Consider the following 14,259-nt stretch of genomic DNA (forward strand, 5'->3'; position numbering starts at 1 on the left):
ACCCTAGCACTCACACGGATCGCGTTACAGACCCTATAAGATTATTAACTGGTATCGTGTGTCTTGAGGTTAATATAAAGATACCTTAATTAATGATATACTTAACTCCGTCGAGTGGCGACCACGGACTGGAAGACGTAGCGTGGGCTGGCCTCCTACTAGGTGGACCGACGACCTTGTAAAGGTCGCGCGAAGAGCCTGGATGCGGGCAGCGCAGGAGCGATCATTGTGGAAAACCTTGGGGAGGCCTTTGTCCAGCAGTGGACGTCATTTGGCTGAAACGAATACTTAAATCCGTACTAATAATGCGAAACTGTATCTGTATGTTACTCCTCACGCCTTAACTGCTGGATGAACCGATTTAGATGAAGTTTAGAAATAGTTTTAAGATTAAGGAAAAATGGGATGTTGTGTATCTAAAATATGTGACAGATTTTCTGTGATATACACGCGAGCGAAGCCATGGTCAAGAGCTAGTTACTAATATAATATCTATTTTACGAAATGAAATTAATCTTGACACATTTATACTCCCAAAAGGTTGAAAACAATTAATTTATTCTTTAAAAACATTTTTCCCAAAACTTGTCTAATTAATGCTTGTACTTATTGGTAGACCAATTTTATTAATTTAATTTATGTGTGATTGTTACAGGCACTCGGCAGTGGACGTGTCCAGTGCTGCCAAGGAAAATGAACACTCCCGATGGACAGACGGAAACAGGTGATTATCATCATTATTATTATTTCTCGTAGTTTCCCCTGTTGTAAATTAAAAAAAAATTAGAAGCTTTTCAACAAGTTTTTACTTCAATAGAATCGTACTGTGTACATGACTGCGACTGTTTTCATGATAAAATGCCCACCCTTTAATACACGTAGTTAAAGTACCTATAGCTAGCTCATCTTAACCTTATCATATTATGCTTATTTAAATAGGTATGTTTTTTTACCAAAAATCAAGTCTTCCATCTACAGCAACATAAAAAGTACAACTGAATTTCCAGTCCTTTCACATAAGGAACATTTAGTGGTCAATCAAGATTCAGTGGATCAACTTTAACCTTCTCTACCCTCTTTTTCCCACATAACAAGTAGCATACAAAATGAAAAGAGACGGCTAGAGTCGACGTCGACTTCGTTTTGGACCCTCGTCGATCTCATTCCCGCCTTCAGGCTTAAGCTTTGAGTGATTAAAACGTAATTAGGGAAGAAGTAATGTGATTGTACTAGTAATTATTGCGAAGGGGGAATGTAATTAAATTGTTACAATACCCCTTATATTCTTCGTTCAGGAATCGACACAATACGGAGGTAGGTGATACAATTTATTGCCTAAATTCACGCCCGTTACCTTTCTATTCGGTACTAATTACTTTACATGTAGCTGAAACTAGTGCAAAATTGTTGGTAATTAAATGACAACCCAATAAAATTCTCTGACAACTGAAACAGTTGTCAGAGAATTTTATTGGATAAGTAGGTGCTTCTTCGCACAAGATGTACAGTCGATAGCACGTCAACGTAAACACTGTGGTATTTTACGTAGTTGCGATAGGGGCGACTTTGCAACGAAAATGTATAGCTTGATGTGCTGTCGACTGTACATGCTTAGACTAATCATGATCATTTAGCTAAAGCTGCAATCAAGGATCTTGCATTATTAATTTAAAGCAAAATAATATCTTGATTTGACTACTGCTATCAATAAATAAATATGCAAATATGCTGCTATGTCTATAGTAGCAGATTATATCCTTTGATGAGGAAATGGGGAAAAATTATCGGCTACGATTGTTGTATCGAAGTGGTGACAGGGCAAGCTATATTTTGAACGTGTATGAGCCCTGAAAATGGCCTACATAACTAATACAAACACTATGGGCCTCATAAGAAGGCTCAAGGTCACCCATAGGGCGATGGAGCGGCTATGCTCGGGGTTTCCCTGCGTGATCGAATCAGAAATGAGGAGATCCGCAGAAGAACCAAAGTGACCGACATAGCTCGCAGAATTGCTAAAATCAAGTGGCAGTGGGCGGGGCACATAGCTCGTAGAGACGATGGCCGTTGGGGCAGGAAAGTTCTCGAGTGGCGACCACGGGCTGGAAGACGTAGCGTGGGCAGGCCTCCTACTAGGTGGACCGGCGAGGTAACGGTCGCGAGAAGAGCCTGGATGCGGGCAGCGTAGGACCGTGCATTGTGGAAAACCTTGGAGGAGGCCTTTGTCCAGCAGTGGACGTCATTTGGCTGAAACGAACGAACGAACAAACTAATACAAAGGGGAATCTTTTGCCCAACAGCTGTGGGACGTGAGGATAAAAAATGTGTTCTTAAAAGCAAGGAATTAGACAATGGAGAGAAACAGTTTTTCCTCGAGCTAATAAGATTTGGGCTCATCTTATTTGCCATAAAGTGGTTCCCTCTCGCCGCAGGTTTACGAGCCGGTGAGGGCCAATATGCTCCCTTATCGGGACCTTCTGGGCCGTATTACCTATTAACAGGTATCGGGTAAGGATGCCCACTTTCGGATATTTTCAAATGGTTGAACTTGAAACTCTTAAAGGACGCTGGTTGCAGGCCGCCACCCACCGGCCATTGTAGAAGAAATCAATGGGGGAAGCATGTTCAGCAGTGGACGTCTTATGGCTGAAATGATGATGATGATGATCATGATAATGAACTTGAATTTTGCTCCTTTAAAATTGGTTAGTCGATCTTTTAACATTTGTTAACATGCATTTTATTTTGTAATTTCATTGGTTTTTCCCCGCAATACGTTTAGTAAATTTTCGAAAAGGTTTATAACAATTTATTAAGTTAGATTTTCAATCCTAGCGATAAAAACTAAGTTTCTCCTGAAACTAAAAGTTAACTAAAAAGTTTAAAAGTTCGTTGTTTTTCTCTGAACTGCACTTTATAATCATAAATGCTATCAGATACAATAAATAACAACTGTACCTATCATGAATCTATTTCTCTAAACTGAAAACTATCTTTTCGGATACAAAGTACGTAATATCCGTAAATTTTCCTGCCCATTCCTACCCCGTCGTGAACAGATAAGACAAGCATAAACTATCGGCTATAGGCTAGATCCCACTCTGAAAAACCATTTCGGCTATCACCGTCTCGCTCCCTCACAATGTGTATTAGTATGAACGAGAGAGACAGAGATAATGGAAATATTTTGTCTCAGTAGAGCCCTGTCGACTAGATGTGGCACGTTATTGGTGCCCACGTATTATGTGGGTTTTATTAAGGTAATAATATAATGAAACTGGTGGTAACACTTCTAAAAAGGGTGAAAAATAGTATCTACTTTACATCATGGAAATAGGCGACAGTGCTTTCGATTTTCTTTAATAGTCTTTGCCGAGAAGTAGTTTCTATTGTTCTTAATGTTATCGGAACCGCAATGAAATTAATCAGAAAAAATATGAAGAGTTTAAAGCTCTATCGATATCGAATTCGAGCTAGAGACAGTGTGCCTACCATGAGTTTACGTTAGGTGAGCTCGCTAGCGAATACGTCAAAAAATTCTATGAAGATTTTATTTCTTGAAAGTAGCCGCTAGGGGCGCTGCACAATATGTCATACATTTGAATGTCATTTTTTTACGCAGTGGCTAGCGAGCACACCTAACGTAAACTCATGGTAGGCACACAGATCTCTCTTAGGCTGGGTTGCACCATCTTATTTTAACTTATGACAAACGTCAAAAACTGTGAAACTCCATACAAAAAGCACCGGTATCGTTTTAGTTACCGTTAAAGTTAGATGGTGCAACCCTGCCTTAGACATTTTTATTTCTTTTTGGACTCTTGGTGTTTTTATCCATCTACAATAGACATAAATACATAATCCACACAAAGTCAACGGAAGGTTACAAAAAGTTGTTTGTTTATTTTGTTATTGCGTTGTGTACAATAGTATAATATGATTTACCAACTTATGTATCTTGTAAAGCCAGATTATGACGCGTACTCAAATAACTAAAACTAACCATGTGTAAATCGGATTCGCATAATACAGTTGCCGTATCATCGTAAAAAAATATTAACACAATACAATATAGTAAATCGAATAGAAAAAAAAAAAACAAAAAAGGAAAATCAAAATGGGCATTAAAATCTAAACAAAGCCGGAGCAGGTTGCTTTTGTAAGCTAATAAAAAAGACGAATCCCGTATTTTGCGGGTACGTGACGTTCCAGAATGAATCGCCAACCGGTCGGAAACTTCATTTCCATTGAGTCGGTGCGGTCACGTTCTATAGCCTTCCTATTTCCTTTCATGTGTGATTTTCTGACTGTTTCCAATTACTCGCGCCCGCAGATATTATAACCATCCTGATTGCCCTTTTGGTCGGATCAAAGTAACAATTCTGAACGTACAAAATACTACCAATTAGGAAATACAGGGTGAGCCAAAAATGTTTGCAAATAGCAACGCTTTGAAAACGGTCGAGGTAGGGATGCGTAGAAAAATTTACACAAAATTCGTTTCATGAAGCGCTTCATAGTGACTAAAAATTTATGAAATTATGCACAGTTTCCCATCACTCACGCCTCCCTACCTCGAACCGTTTTCGAGAAATCAAGCGTTGCTATTTGCAAAAAAATTTTGTCCACCCTTTATAACTACCTACCTATTTCAGTACATTACAACTTATTAAAAATGTTATTTTTCTTTTTGTTCTTTACGATTCAGTGGCAATTCGCTATTTTCCAATTCACGATTACTCAACCTCTATCCAAATTGACACTAGCAGTCCAGGGTTTCCAGATTTAGATGCGCCAATCCCGGGACAAAAAGAAGACCAACTTTTTTCAAAAATAAATTACTTATCATTAGCCCAGTCAAAAAATAGGGGCATCCCAAGCGTCTCGTATACAAGGCATATTTTTAGGCTTGTGAAAAAATACATTGCTAATGGTGGAAAAATAAATAAATGAAATGAAGTACGAAAAAGTTTTGGAAGCGCGCGTCCCTATGTTTTGGGTCTCAAACTAGCTTTAGACTCTACCAAGAGTCTTCCTGCGACTAGCCCCACTTTTAGTTTCATCCAAGGAACAAGTTGCCGTATTGATTTTTAGTTCAGTTATTGAAGCATATTGATAAAGGGTAATAAACTAAACATAGCTTCTATGTATAAAAGATCACTAACTCACTCACTCATCATGAAATCTCAGAAACTACAGTGCTAGTTCCTTTTAGAACGTAGGTGCTCACTAAGAACGGATTTTACGAAACTCCACCCCTAAGGAGATAAAACGTGATCCACGCGTACGAAGTCGCGGGCGGCCGCTAGTTTATAATATTAGTAGGATTACTGGGTATACTTACAGCGTACTCCTTGCAGACTGTCCACCCTGCCGACGGGCGACCGCTCGAACCTGCTTCGCTCGCACGCGGCGAAGTCGGCCGAGTGCGGGCACAGCTCGCCTCGCCCGCGCCGCGTGCCACGCGAGTCGCGCCGCGTGTCGCTCGCGCAGGCGCCTGGCTACGTGCAGCTCAACCAGTACCGGCTGCTGGAGCCTATTGGACAGGTGAGGTTATAATGAGCTACAGTAAACTACAACAAAGGCAGAGTGAAGCGAGCTGAAAGCGGACACAGCTCGCCTCGCCCGCGCCACGTGCCAAGCGAGTCACGCCGCGTGTCACTCGCGCAGGCGGCCGGCTGCGTGCAGCTTTACCAGTACCGACTGCTGGAGCCTATTGGACAGGTGAGGCTACATTGAGCTACAGTAGACAAACACAAAGCTAGAGTGAAGCGAGCTGAGAGCGGGCACAGCTCGCCTCGCCCGCGGTGCGTGCCACGCGAGTCCAAACCAGTACCGGCTGCTGGAGCCTATTGGACAGGTGACGCTAGATTTAGTAAAGTAAACACAGCTAAAGCGAAGCGAGGCTAATCTTGACTAATATAGCCTCGGTCGCGTTAAGTCTGACTAAAGTCGCGCCGCGTGTCGCTCGCGCAGGCGCCCGGCTACGTTCAGCTCAACCAGTACCGGCTGCTGGAGCCTATTGGACAGGTGAGACTACAGTGAGCTACAGTAGGCAATAACAGAGCTACAGTGAAGCGAGCGCAGAGCAGTCACAGCTCGCCTCGCCCGCGCCGCGTGCCACGCGAGTCGCGCCGCGTGTCGCTCGCGCAGGCGCCCGGCTACGTGCAGCTCAACCAGTACCGGCTGCTGGAGCCTATTGGACAGGTGAGACTGCGTTAAGTATTCATATAGACACAAAGCTAGAGCGTAGCGAGCCTAACGTCGACATAGCTCGTAGCGCCCGCGCGATTTGCGCCGCGTATCGCTCTAGCAGGCGTCAGGCTACGTGCAGCTCAATCAGTACCGGCTGCTGGAGCCTATTGGACAGGTGAGGCTACGTTTAGTAAAGTAAACACAGAACTATAGTCTGACAGCAATATAATTACGCGCGAGCGATATGGATGGGTAGCTTGGGGTCATTGGACAAAATTCTACGTACTCACAGACCGGGCTTTAGAGCGAAGCGAGGCTACATTGAATAATATGCGAACACACACAGCTAGAGCGAAGCGAGGCTAATGTTGACTAATATAGCCTCGGTCGCGTTGAGTCTGACTAGAGTCGCGCCGCGTGTGGCTCGCGCAGGCGCCCGGCTCAACCAGTACCGGCTGCTGGAGCCTATTGGACAGGTGACGCTAGATTTAGTAAAGTAAACACAGCTAAAGCGAAGCGAGGCTAATCTTGACTAATATAGCCTCGGTCGCGTTAAGTCTGACTAAAGTCGCGCCGCGTGTCGCTCGCGCAGGCGCCCGGCTACGTTCAGCTCAACCAGTACCGGCTGCTGGAGCCTATTGGACAGGTGAGACTACAGTGAGCTACAGTAGGCAATAACAGAGCTACAGTGAAGCGAGCGCAGGGCAGTCACAGCTCGCCTCGCCCGCGCCGCGTGCCACGCGATTCGCGTCGCGTGTCGCTCACGCAGGCGCCCGGCTACGTGCAGCTCAACCAGTACCGGCTGCTGAAGCCTATTGGACAGGTGAGGCTACATTGAGCTACTGCAGAAAATAACAAAGCTAGAGTGAAGCGAGCCGAGTGCGGGCACAGCTCGCCACGCAGAAACAAAAATAGCAAAGCTAGAGCCAAATGTTAACATAGCACGCCTCGGCCGCATTGGGTCCTGATCGAGTCGCGGCAACTCGTCTCGCAGCAGCTGAACCATAGAATATACATAAAGAAACAAACTTCAATACACAACTAAAAAGCTAGAACGAAGCCAGCTTTATGTCAGCATAGCTTTGCCAAGACCGGCTCAGGAGTTACTATGCTACTGATGTGTGCACTAGAATAAGCAGGAATGAGAATTTTCAGGTTTTTAAACAATTTTTCTTTTGCAGGGTTCATACGGTATCGTCAAGTTAGCTTACAACGAAGAAGATGACACACACTACGTAAGTTTCCTCATTTTATAACGAATTCGAAAATTATAAAGAGTTCTAGATAATTCAACGACTTGGCATATCATCCTTGTTTCAAAATATCCTACCTGTTTCAACTAAAATAGTAAGACACGGGTCTTAACGCGACGTTTATTCATGAGTTACATTATGTACCCACGGCTTTACGTTTCGGCTGCGATGCTGAAGCCGTGGTCACAAGCAGACTGGCGTCTCGCGGCGTCGTCCGTTCGGGCGGGCTTGAAAATTTTCAACTACCCTCATATTGTCATTTGTTACACTACCACTAGATAGGCCCCCTTAATTGATATTTATTGTCCGTGGTGCATAATCTTTTCTTAAAGGTTTTAAACCCTTGCTTGTCACCTGTCTTCCGCTTTGCAATGGAGGGAAGTCGAACCTTAATTTCGAACTCCTCCTATGTTCTTCTGATTAATTTCGTTGCGGGTCCAATGACAGTTTAACTTTCCCCCGGGACAAACTTGACCTTCATTGGTTGGGTTTTTGTAGCGGTCAAGCTGTAGATCCTGGCTACACAGGAGTTGCAGTGGTGGGAACGAGAGGTGGGTATAGTCCCGTACCACTAGTGATGTTACCACAACACACAACACTCACAGTATCCGTATTCGTATTTGACGGCAAAATCCGCGGTTTGCATTTAACAATCACCGGATGAATGGAAGGATGGAATGGAACGCGAAAGTTTAATATCGTATCTGTTTGGCAGGCAATGAAAATCTTGTCAAAAAGGAAGCTGATGCGGAGAGCGGGGCTCTTCGGGCGGGCGCCCCCGCGCACGCCGGGCCGCGGGCCGCCGCCCGACCCGCTGCAGAGGGTGTACCGGGAAATAGCCGTGCTCAAGAAGCTGGACCACCCGAACGTTGTGAAGCTAGTGGAGGTAAGCTAAGACTAAGGCTAGAATGGGCTAAGAATGTCACCTCGAAATAAAGGAAAAACGTTTAATTTTGCCAAATTGAAGTGACAATAGCCGATCGGTGAAGGTGTCGGACTGGCCGACTCGTGATCCGAGGAACGCGGGTTCGATCCCCGCCGCCGCTAGACTATTCTGGTGACAATATTCTCTAAATAAAATAACGCCTGATTTACTGCCTAAACTCACTAAGAGCTGATAAAACCTACTGTTTGCTTAAGCAATGAATTAGTCGTTTAGATTACTTTGCAGCATTCCCAACTCTGTGCTGTACTGGCTTAGTGTTTCGCGTAGGATCCGCTCATCAAAATTGTTACCAACCCCCAGGTTTTGGACGACCCTGCAGAGGACCAGCTGTACTTAGTCTTCCAGCTGCTAGAAGGGGGTCCCGTCATAGACATCCCCACCGAAAACCCGCTCAGCGAACTGTTGGCGAGAAAGTACTTCAGGGACGCGCTACTAGGAGTAGAATATTGTAAGTTTTCAAAAATAAATGAAATCAAAATATTATGTGCTCACTAGCTTTTGCCCGCGGTTTCACCCGCGTGAAATTTAGTTTGTCACAGACCGTCATAAATTATAGCCTATATGTTATTCTGGGTTATAAACAATAATACTGTAAAGTTTCATCAAAATCCGTTCAGTAGTTTTTGCGTGAAAGAGTAACAAACATCCAGACATCCAAACTTTCGCATTTATAATATTAGTGGGAAACTTTATTTCATGCTCTATTTTCTTAGTACACTACCAACGCATCGCTCACCGGGACATCAAGCCTGCAAACCTGCTCCTCGGCGAGGGCAGGGTGCAAGTGGCAGACCTGGGGGCTTGTGGAGAGCTGGCCGGAGCCGGCAGACTGACTGGGGCTGTGGGCACGCCAGCCTTCAGGGCACCTGAGGCAGCGGCCAACGCCGACAAGTATAATGGAGAGGTATGCAAGCATCATCAAGTATTAATCTCCAGTCACAGGTTTTTTGAATCTGTGATTTTCACACAGATTTTTTGTGCTCCACAGACTGTGATGGAACGCTATAATATGTGGTTGCGATCCTCATCAGTGAGGGACCGGGTAAGAAGATGATGTTTGGCAGAAAATTCTAATATTTGAGCTGGTCGCTAAGATCAACATTGCTAGAATAAAACCTTCAGAATTATTTAATGACGCTGGTATTGATAGTGGCCATACAACAGCCATCTTGCTATAGTCTTGATTTTTAAACTAGTCCACATTCGTTACAATGAGAAGCTTTAGAACCTTCTTCTTCCCATGTAACTATAAATTGGTTTACTGAAAGATACTATATCAAATACAATATTTCTTCAGGGACTGGTCAATTCTGTTCTACAATAGTCTCAAAATCAACTTGTTCCAGGCAGCTGACATTTGGTCGTTAGGAGTGACGCTATTCGCGATGGTGACGGGTAAGGTCCCCTGGGGCGGGCCCACGGCGGCCGAGCTGCAGAGGAGGGTCCTGGACGAGCCGCTGGCGTTCCCGCAGCGGCCGCAGCTGTCGCGGCAGCTGAAGCACCTGCTGGGAAGGATGCTGGACAAGAACCCGGCAACGAGGGCCAATATGCAGCAGATTAAGGTCAGCTCCAACTGCAATTTATTCGCGTTCTTCCAGAAGGTCGCGTTGGTCTAGACTTACGCCCGTATTTTACTAACATTAGGTCCCACAGTGCACGTGGACGCACATAAACCAATCACAGGGCTCTATTCAACGCTGTGCGTTCGATTTGCTGCTTCACTTAAGCAAGCATCGTTTGTGAATACGGGTGTAAGAAGTACTTCTACTTTCTTGCTTCTTGCAATGTCTCTTGAGTTATACGGTCACATGTAGAGGTCACAAATAAATACATCACTGTTTTATTGCATTTTCAATCTGACACCAATTCTATAAGCAAGATAAATATTGACTCTTAGATATCCTATTACGTCCAGCCTCATAATTTCCCTACATCTGTATTCCTTTAAGCTTCTTAAAATTCCCATCTATTTTCTGCTGGCTATCTAGTTCTATCTTTGGTTCGTATCTAGAATTGTATGTGTATGTAAGTATATATTATAATTTATATATGTATATATATATATTAATATATTTTGTGTATTATTTGTATGTATTATTTTGGTTTAAATTGTATGCCTTTTATTATAATTTATTTCTTTAGTGTCGACACCGCCTTCCCCTTCATATTTGTTTCAAGTAACTGTCCTCACCATAGGTTGTCTGGAAGAGATCGCTTCATAGCGATAAGACCGCCTAATTGTACCTTGTGTGTTCCTTTTCTTCTGTTATGTTATTTGTTTGGTGTGCAATAAAGTGTATTTATTATTATTATTAACGGCCGGTATCATAAAACTTCCAGATTATAATCAAGAGGTTTAACATCCAAAATGTCAATGATATAACAAGTAAATCTATTCCCATTCCCAGGACCACGAATGGATAACGAACTCCGGGCAGGAGCCGCTGCCGTCGGAGCAGGAGAACTGTCGGCTCGTGGAAGTCACGGACGAGGACATGGCGCAGGTCGTCACCTCCATCCCCAACCTCTCCACGCTCATACTCATCAAGACCATGCTCAAGAAACACAGCTTCCAGGTACGTTTATTCACACTCCTTTAATCACTTTAGAAAATTAAATAGTCCACACGATAGAGGTATTCGTGTGATATTATTGAATTTATTGACACTGATATCCATGAAGTAGATAAATTGATACAACTATCACAACAAATTAATTACCTAAGACATAATTACCCCAAACTAAGCAGAGCTTTTACCATATCGCCGGATATAAATGATCGTGCTCATAACGAGTGCTGGATTGAAATACGCTACCGCCTCCTATCTCCTTCAATGGCCATTAATTTTCTCTTCTCAATCTCACAAATGGGACCATTCCCACCTTTTGTTCCCACTGCAGCAACTCCTGTATATCCAGGATCTACTGTTTGACTTGAATAAGAACCCAACCAGTGGCGGTCCAATTAGTCTCACCAAGTGAATTTGTGATCATGCGGGACTGTTCCCACCCCTCCTTTTCACCACTGCAACTCCAGGATTTTAGATCCCCGGTCTAGGTCCTAGGACTTGGCCGTCAATAAAAACCCAACCAGTAAATTTTAATCATCGTCCTCTTGCCTCCAGAACCCGTTCCTCCGAAGCCGAGAGGGCAGCACAGCACGGCGGGAGTCAGGCAGCGGGCGCGGCGAGCTTGAGAAGTGCGCAGCGAGGCGTGGCCAGCTCGCCAGGGCGGGCAGGTCGCTGTCAGCGCCGGGGAACTACCTCACTGACAGGTCAGTAGCAAGTCCAGTAGTTATAGAGGTGGATCTGAGTTAGAAATGGCACAATAGCTGGTCAGAAAGAGCAGGACCCTGTCAGTAAAGTATACTAACAGATCAGTAGCAAGGTCTGGTTAGAGGTTAGAATTAGAACTGATTTCATCCGTTTTTGGTAACGATACTAGAGTGGAGTATACTCCGCCAAGAAGTAAGTATGGTTTCTGACAGATAGTCTATGTAGTCAAATGATAAATATTTCTTTGTGATCTTACGGTTTAGGATTTGTACTATTTTTTAAACTATCTTCTTATATCAAGTAGGATATTTGACCTTGTTGAGAGGCATTGCCTATCAGGAATGATTTGTATCCTGCTAGATATTGTTTAGAAATTGCGTCAGTGTAACTATTGTCACTTCACGTGAGTCTTGCGTAGCATGTGCTACAGAAAAGACAATGCCGGAAATTGGCGTCTTTTTTTTTTCGCGCGGCCATCGACTAAACCTTGTTTTTTGATTACAAAATAGTGTAATAAACCAAACTTACTATGACATGTATACCTCTAAACTCAGTCTGAACTGAGTTACGAGCATCAGAAGTTTGATGATTTTCATACTAGATTTGCTGTTTGCGCGCAAGTTTTGTAAGAAATTGCAACAAAATAATGACATTGTATGTGTAAACAAACAATACCATCCATTAAAGGCTCCAGACATCAGTATGCAGCAGAATCAGAGCAAATAAAAAAATAACGCAATATTTTGTTACAATTTCTTGGAAAACTTGCGCGCAAAAAGCAAATCTAGTATGAAAATCATTAAACTTCTAATGCTCGTAACTCAGTTCAGACTGAGTTTAGAGGTATACATGCCATAGTAAGTTTGGTTCATTACACTGTTTTGTAATCAAAAAACAAAGTTTGGTCGATGGCCGCGCGAAAAAAAAAAGACGCCACCTTCCATACAAAATCTGGCATTGCCATTTCCCCTTTCACACTTTTCCCAGCTCCTTCTCTGATTTTCTTCATTCCATTCTTCTTCGCAGACAACAATCCTTCGACATCAACCTGGAGTCGGTGCAGGAGTCCCGGGACCAGAGCCAGGAGGTCCAGAAGGAGAACGGCCCTGAAGACAAACGCGTGCAGTCCGCGCGGTGATACGCGCCCCCCTGTCGCTCCCTCACCATGAGGGGGCCAAGTCCCAAGCATTGCAAGAAGACGAATCTTCTGATGACTTAACGACTGCATAACTTTAATTTTAAACTTTTGTATTTGACTGCTCGTCAACGTTGAACAAATAACGTAACGTTATTTTGTTCGCTATTGTATGGAATGACAAGCATTTGCTAAAGCTTAAGCGCCATCTAATGGCCATGCGCATCTCTAAACATTGAATTCAATATTTAGTAATTCGATTAGAGTAGGCAATCGGTGCCTACCAACCGAAGAACGAATAGATTTGCTAAAAATGAGTGGCTTGAATTAGTAAAAAAATCTCTGAACGCCGCTGGACCTTACTTCAATCAGAATTTTTAAGAATCCATGTTCTGTAAAGATCCAAGAAACGAAAATGAATTGAGTAAATTAGTGAGATAAAAATATTGATAGTGTACTGAAGTACCTTCTTTTTACTGGTGTATAAATATAATTATGTTCATGAAAGTGACTTACAGAACCTTGGGTTTATTGACTTAACTGGGTGCCTAAACGACACTCGACTTAACCCATTCCTCCCCACTGTCCTATTTTTAGGACACCATATTCAACATTTTTTTTTTACAAGTTAATAAACTAATTTTTATTGTTTTTGACAAAATTCGTATTCTTGCACTGTTATTCTAATAAAATAATTTTTTTCGGCTGCAAAAAGTGTATCCGTCATTTTAATGTAATTTTTTCAAATTAACACTTTTGTTGCCTCAAAAAGAAGCATCATATTTTGATTTTATATACCATAATATAAAAAAACTGGCCAACTCCAATTTACATAAAACTGATTCTTAGACATCTACCAATACATAAAAAAATTAAACATAAACAAAACATAATTTAAAAACTTGTGGTAATGTTTCAAAATAAGCCGTACTATAAATATGACACTGGGAACATGTCTATACAATTTGCCGCGAAAGCATTTTCGGATCTGCAACGATAAGCACTAGTTCAAACGTGTCAATTGTTTGTTACTTGCGGGTCTTGTGTTTAGATTACTCAAAAGGTCTCTGCCGAACAGATATAAAGAAAACTGTAGTGATGAGGAGTTGGACGATAATGAAGTAGCCATATTACCTCCGGACGAAGTGGACGAAATGACTGACATGGAAGAAGGTTCTGGCGACTTCTTCTAGTAATCCAGTATATTCTGAAATCCAGCTGGTATCTAATACCGCAAAACAATGGGCTTATTCCACTATTCCCCATTGACAATCCCCGTCAACGGGGAAGAGTGAACTTTTTGTTCACTAATCCCCGTTAACGCCAATTGGAGTTTATAATGGGGAATAATGAACTAACAAGTTCATTAATCCCCGTTATATTAGGATTTTATTTTTAAAGTAATGGGGATTAATGAACTTTTTAGTTCATTATTCCCCATTATAAGTTTTTTAA

General features: G+C 42.7%; 1 protein-coding gene across 1 annotated transcript; it reads left to right on the top strand.

The window, feature by feature from the left end:
• Positions 1 to 638: 638 nt before the first annotated feature.
• Positions 639 to 13,371, top strand: LOC114359991 (calcium/calmodulin-dependent protein kinase kinase 2). Its single transcript, XM_028314540.1, has 10 exons — positions 639 to 724; positions 5,361 to 5,547; positions 7,377 to 7,430; positions 8,164 to 8,334; positions 8,695 to 8,842; positions 9,108 to 9,298; positions 9,741 to 9,956; positions 10,803 to 10,970; positions 11,520 to 11,668; positions 12,696 to 13,371. Exons 1-10 carry the CDS (start codon positions 639 to 641, stop codon positions 12,805 to 12,807), a joined length of 1,482 nt encoding a protein of 493 aa, XP_028170341.1. The 3' UTR covers positions 12,808 to 13,371.
• Positions 13,372 to 14,259: the final 888 nt, after the last annotated feature.

The sequence above is a fragment of the Ostrinia furnacalis genome, unplaced genomic scaffold, assembly GCF_004193835.3.
Source record: "Ostrinia furnacalis isolate ACB-3 unplaced genomic scaffold, ASM419383v2 OfSCF4780, whole genome shotgun sequence".
Classification (NCBI taxonomy): Eukaryota; Metazoa; Arthropoda; class Insecta; order Lepidoptera; family Crambidae; genus Ostrinia; species Ostrinia furnacalis.

Excerpts from the sequence above, each read along its gene's own strand:
- LOC114359991 (XM_028314540.1), top strand. The coding sequence starts at position 639 with ATGTGTGATTGTTACAGGCACTCGGCAGTGGACGTGTCCAGTGCTGCC. Across the intron at positions 7,431-8,163 it reads AAGAAGATGACACACACTAC|GCAATGAAAATCTTGTCAAA; the intron begins GTAAGTTTCCTC and ends TCTGTTTGGCAG. Across the intron at positions 8,335-8,694 it reads ACGTTGTGAAGCTAGTGGAG|GTTTTGGACGACCCTGCAGA; the intron begins GTAAGCTAAGAC and ends ACCAACCCCCAG.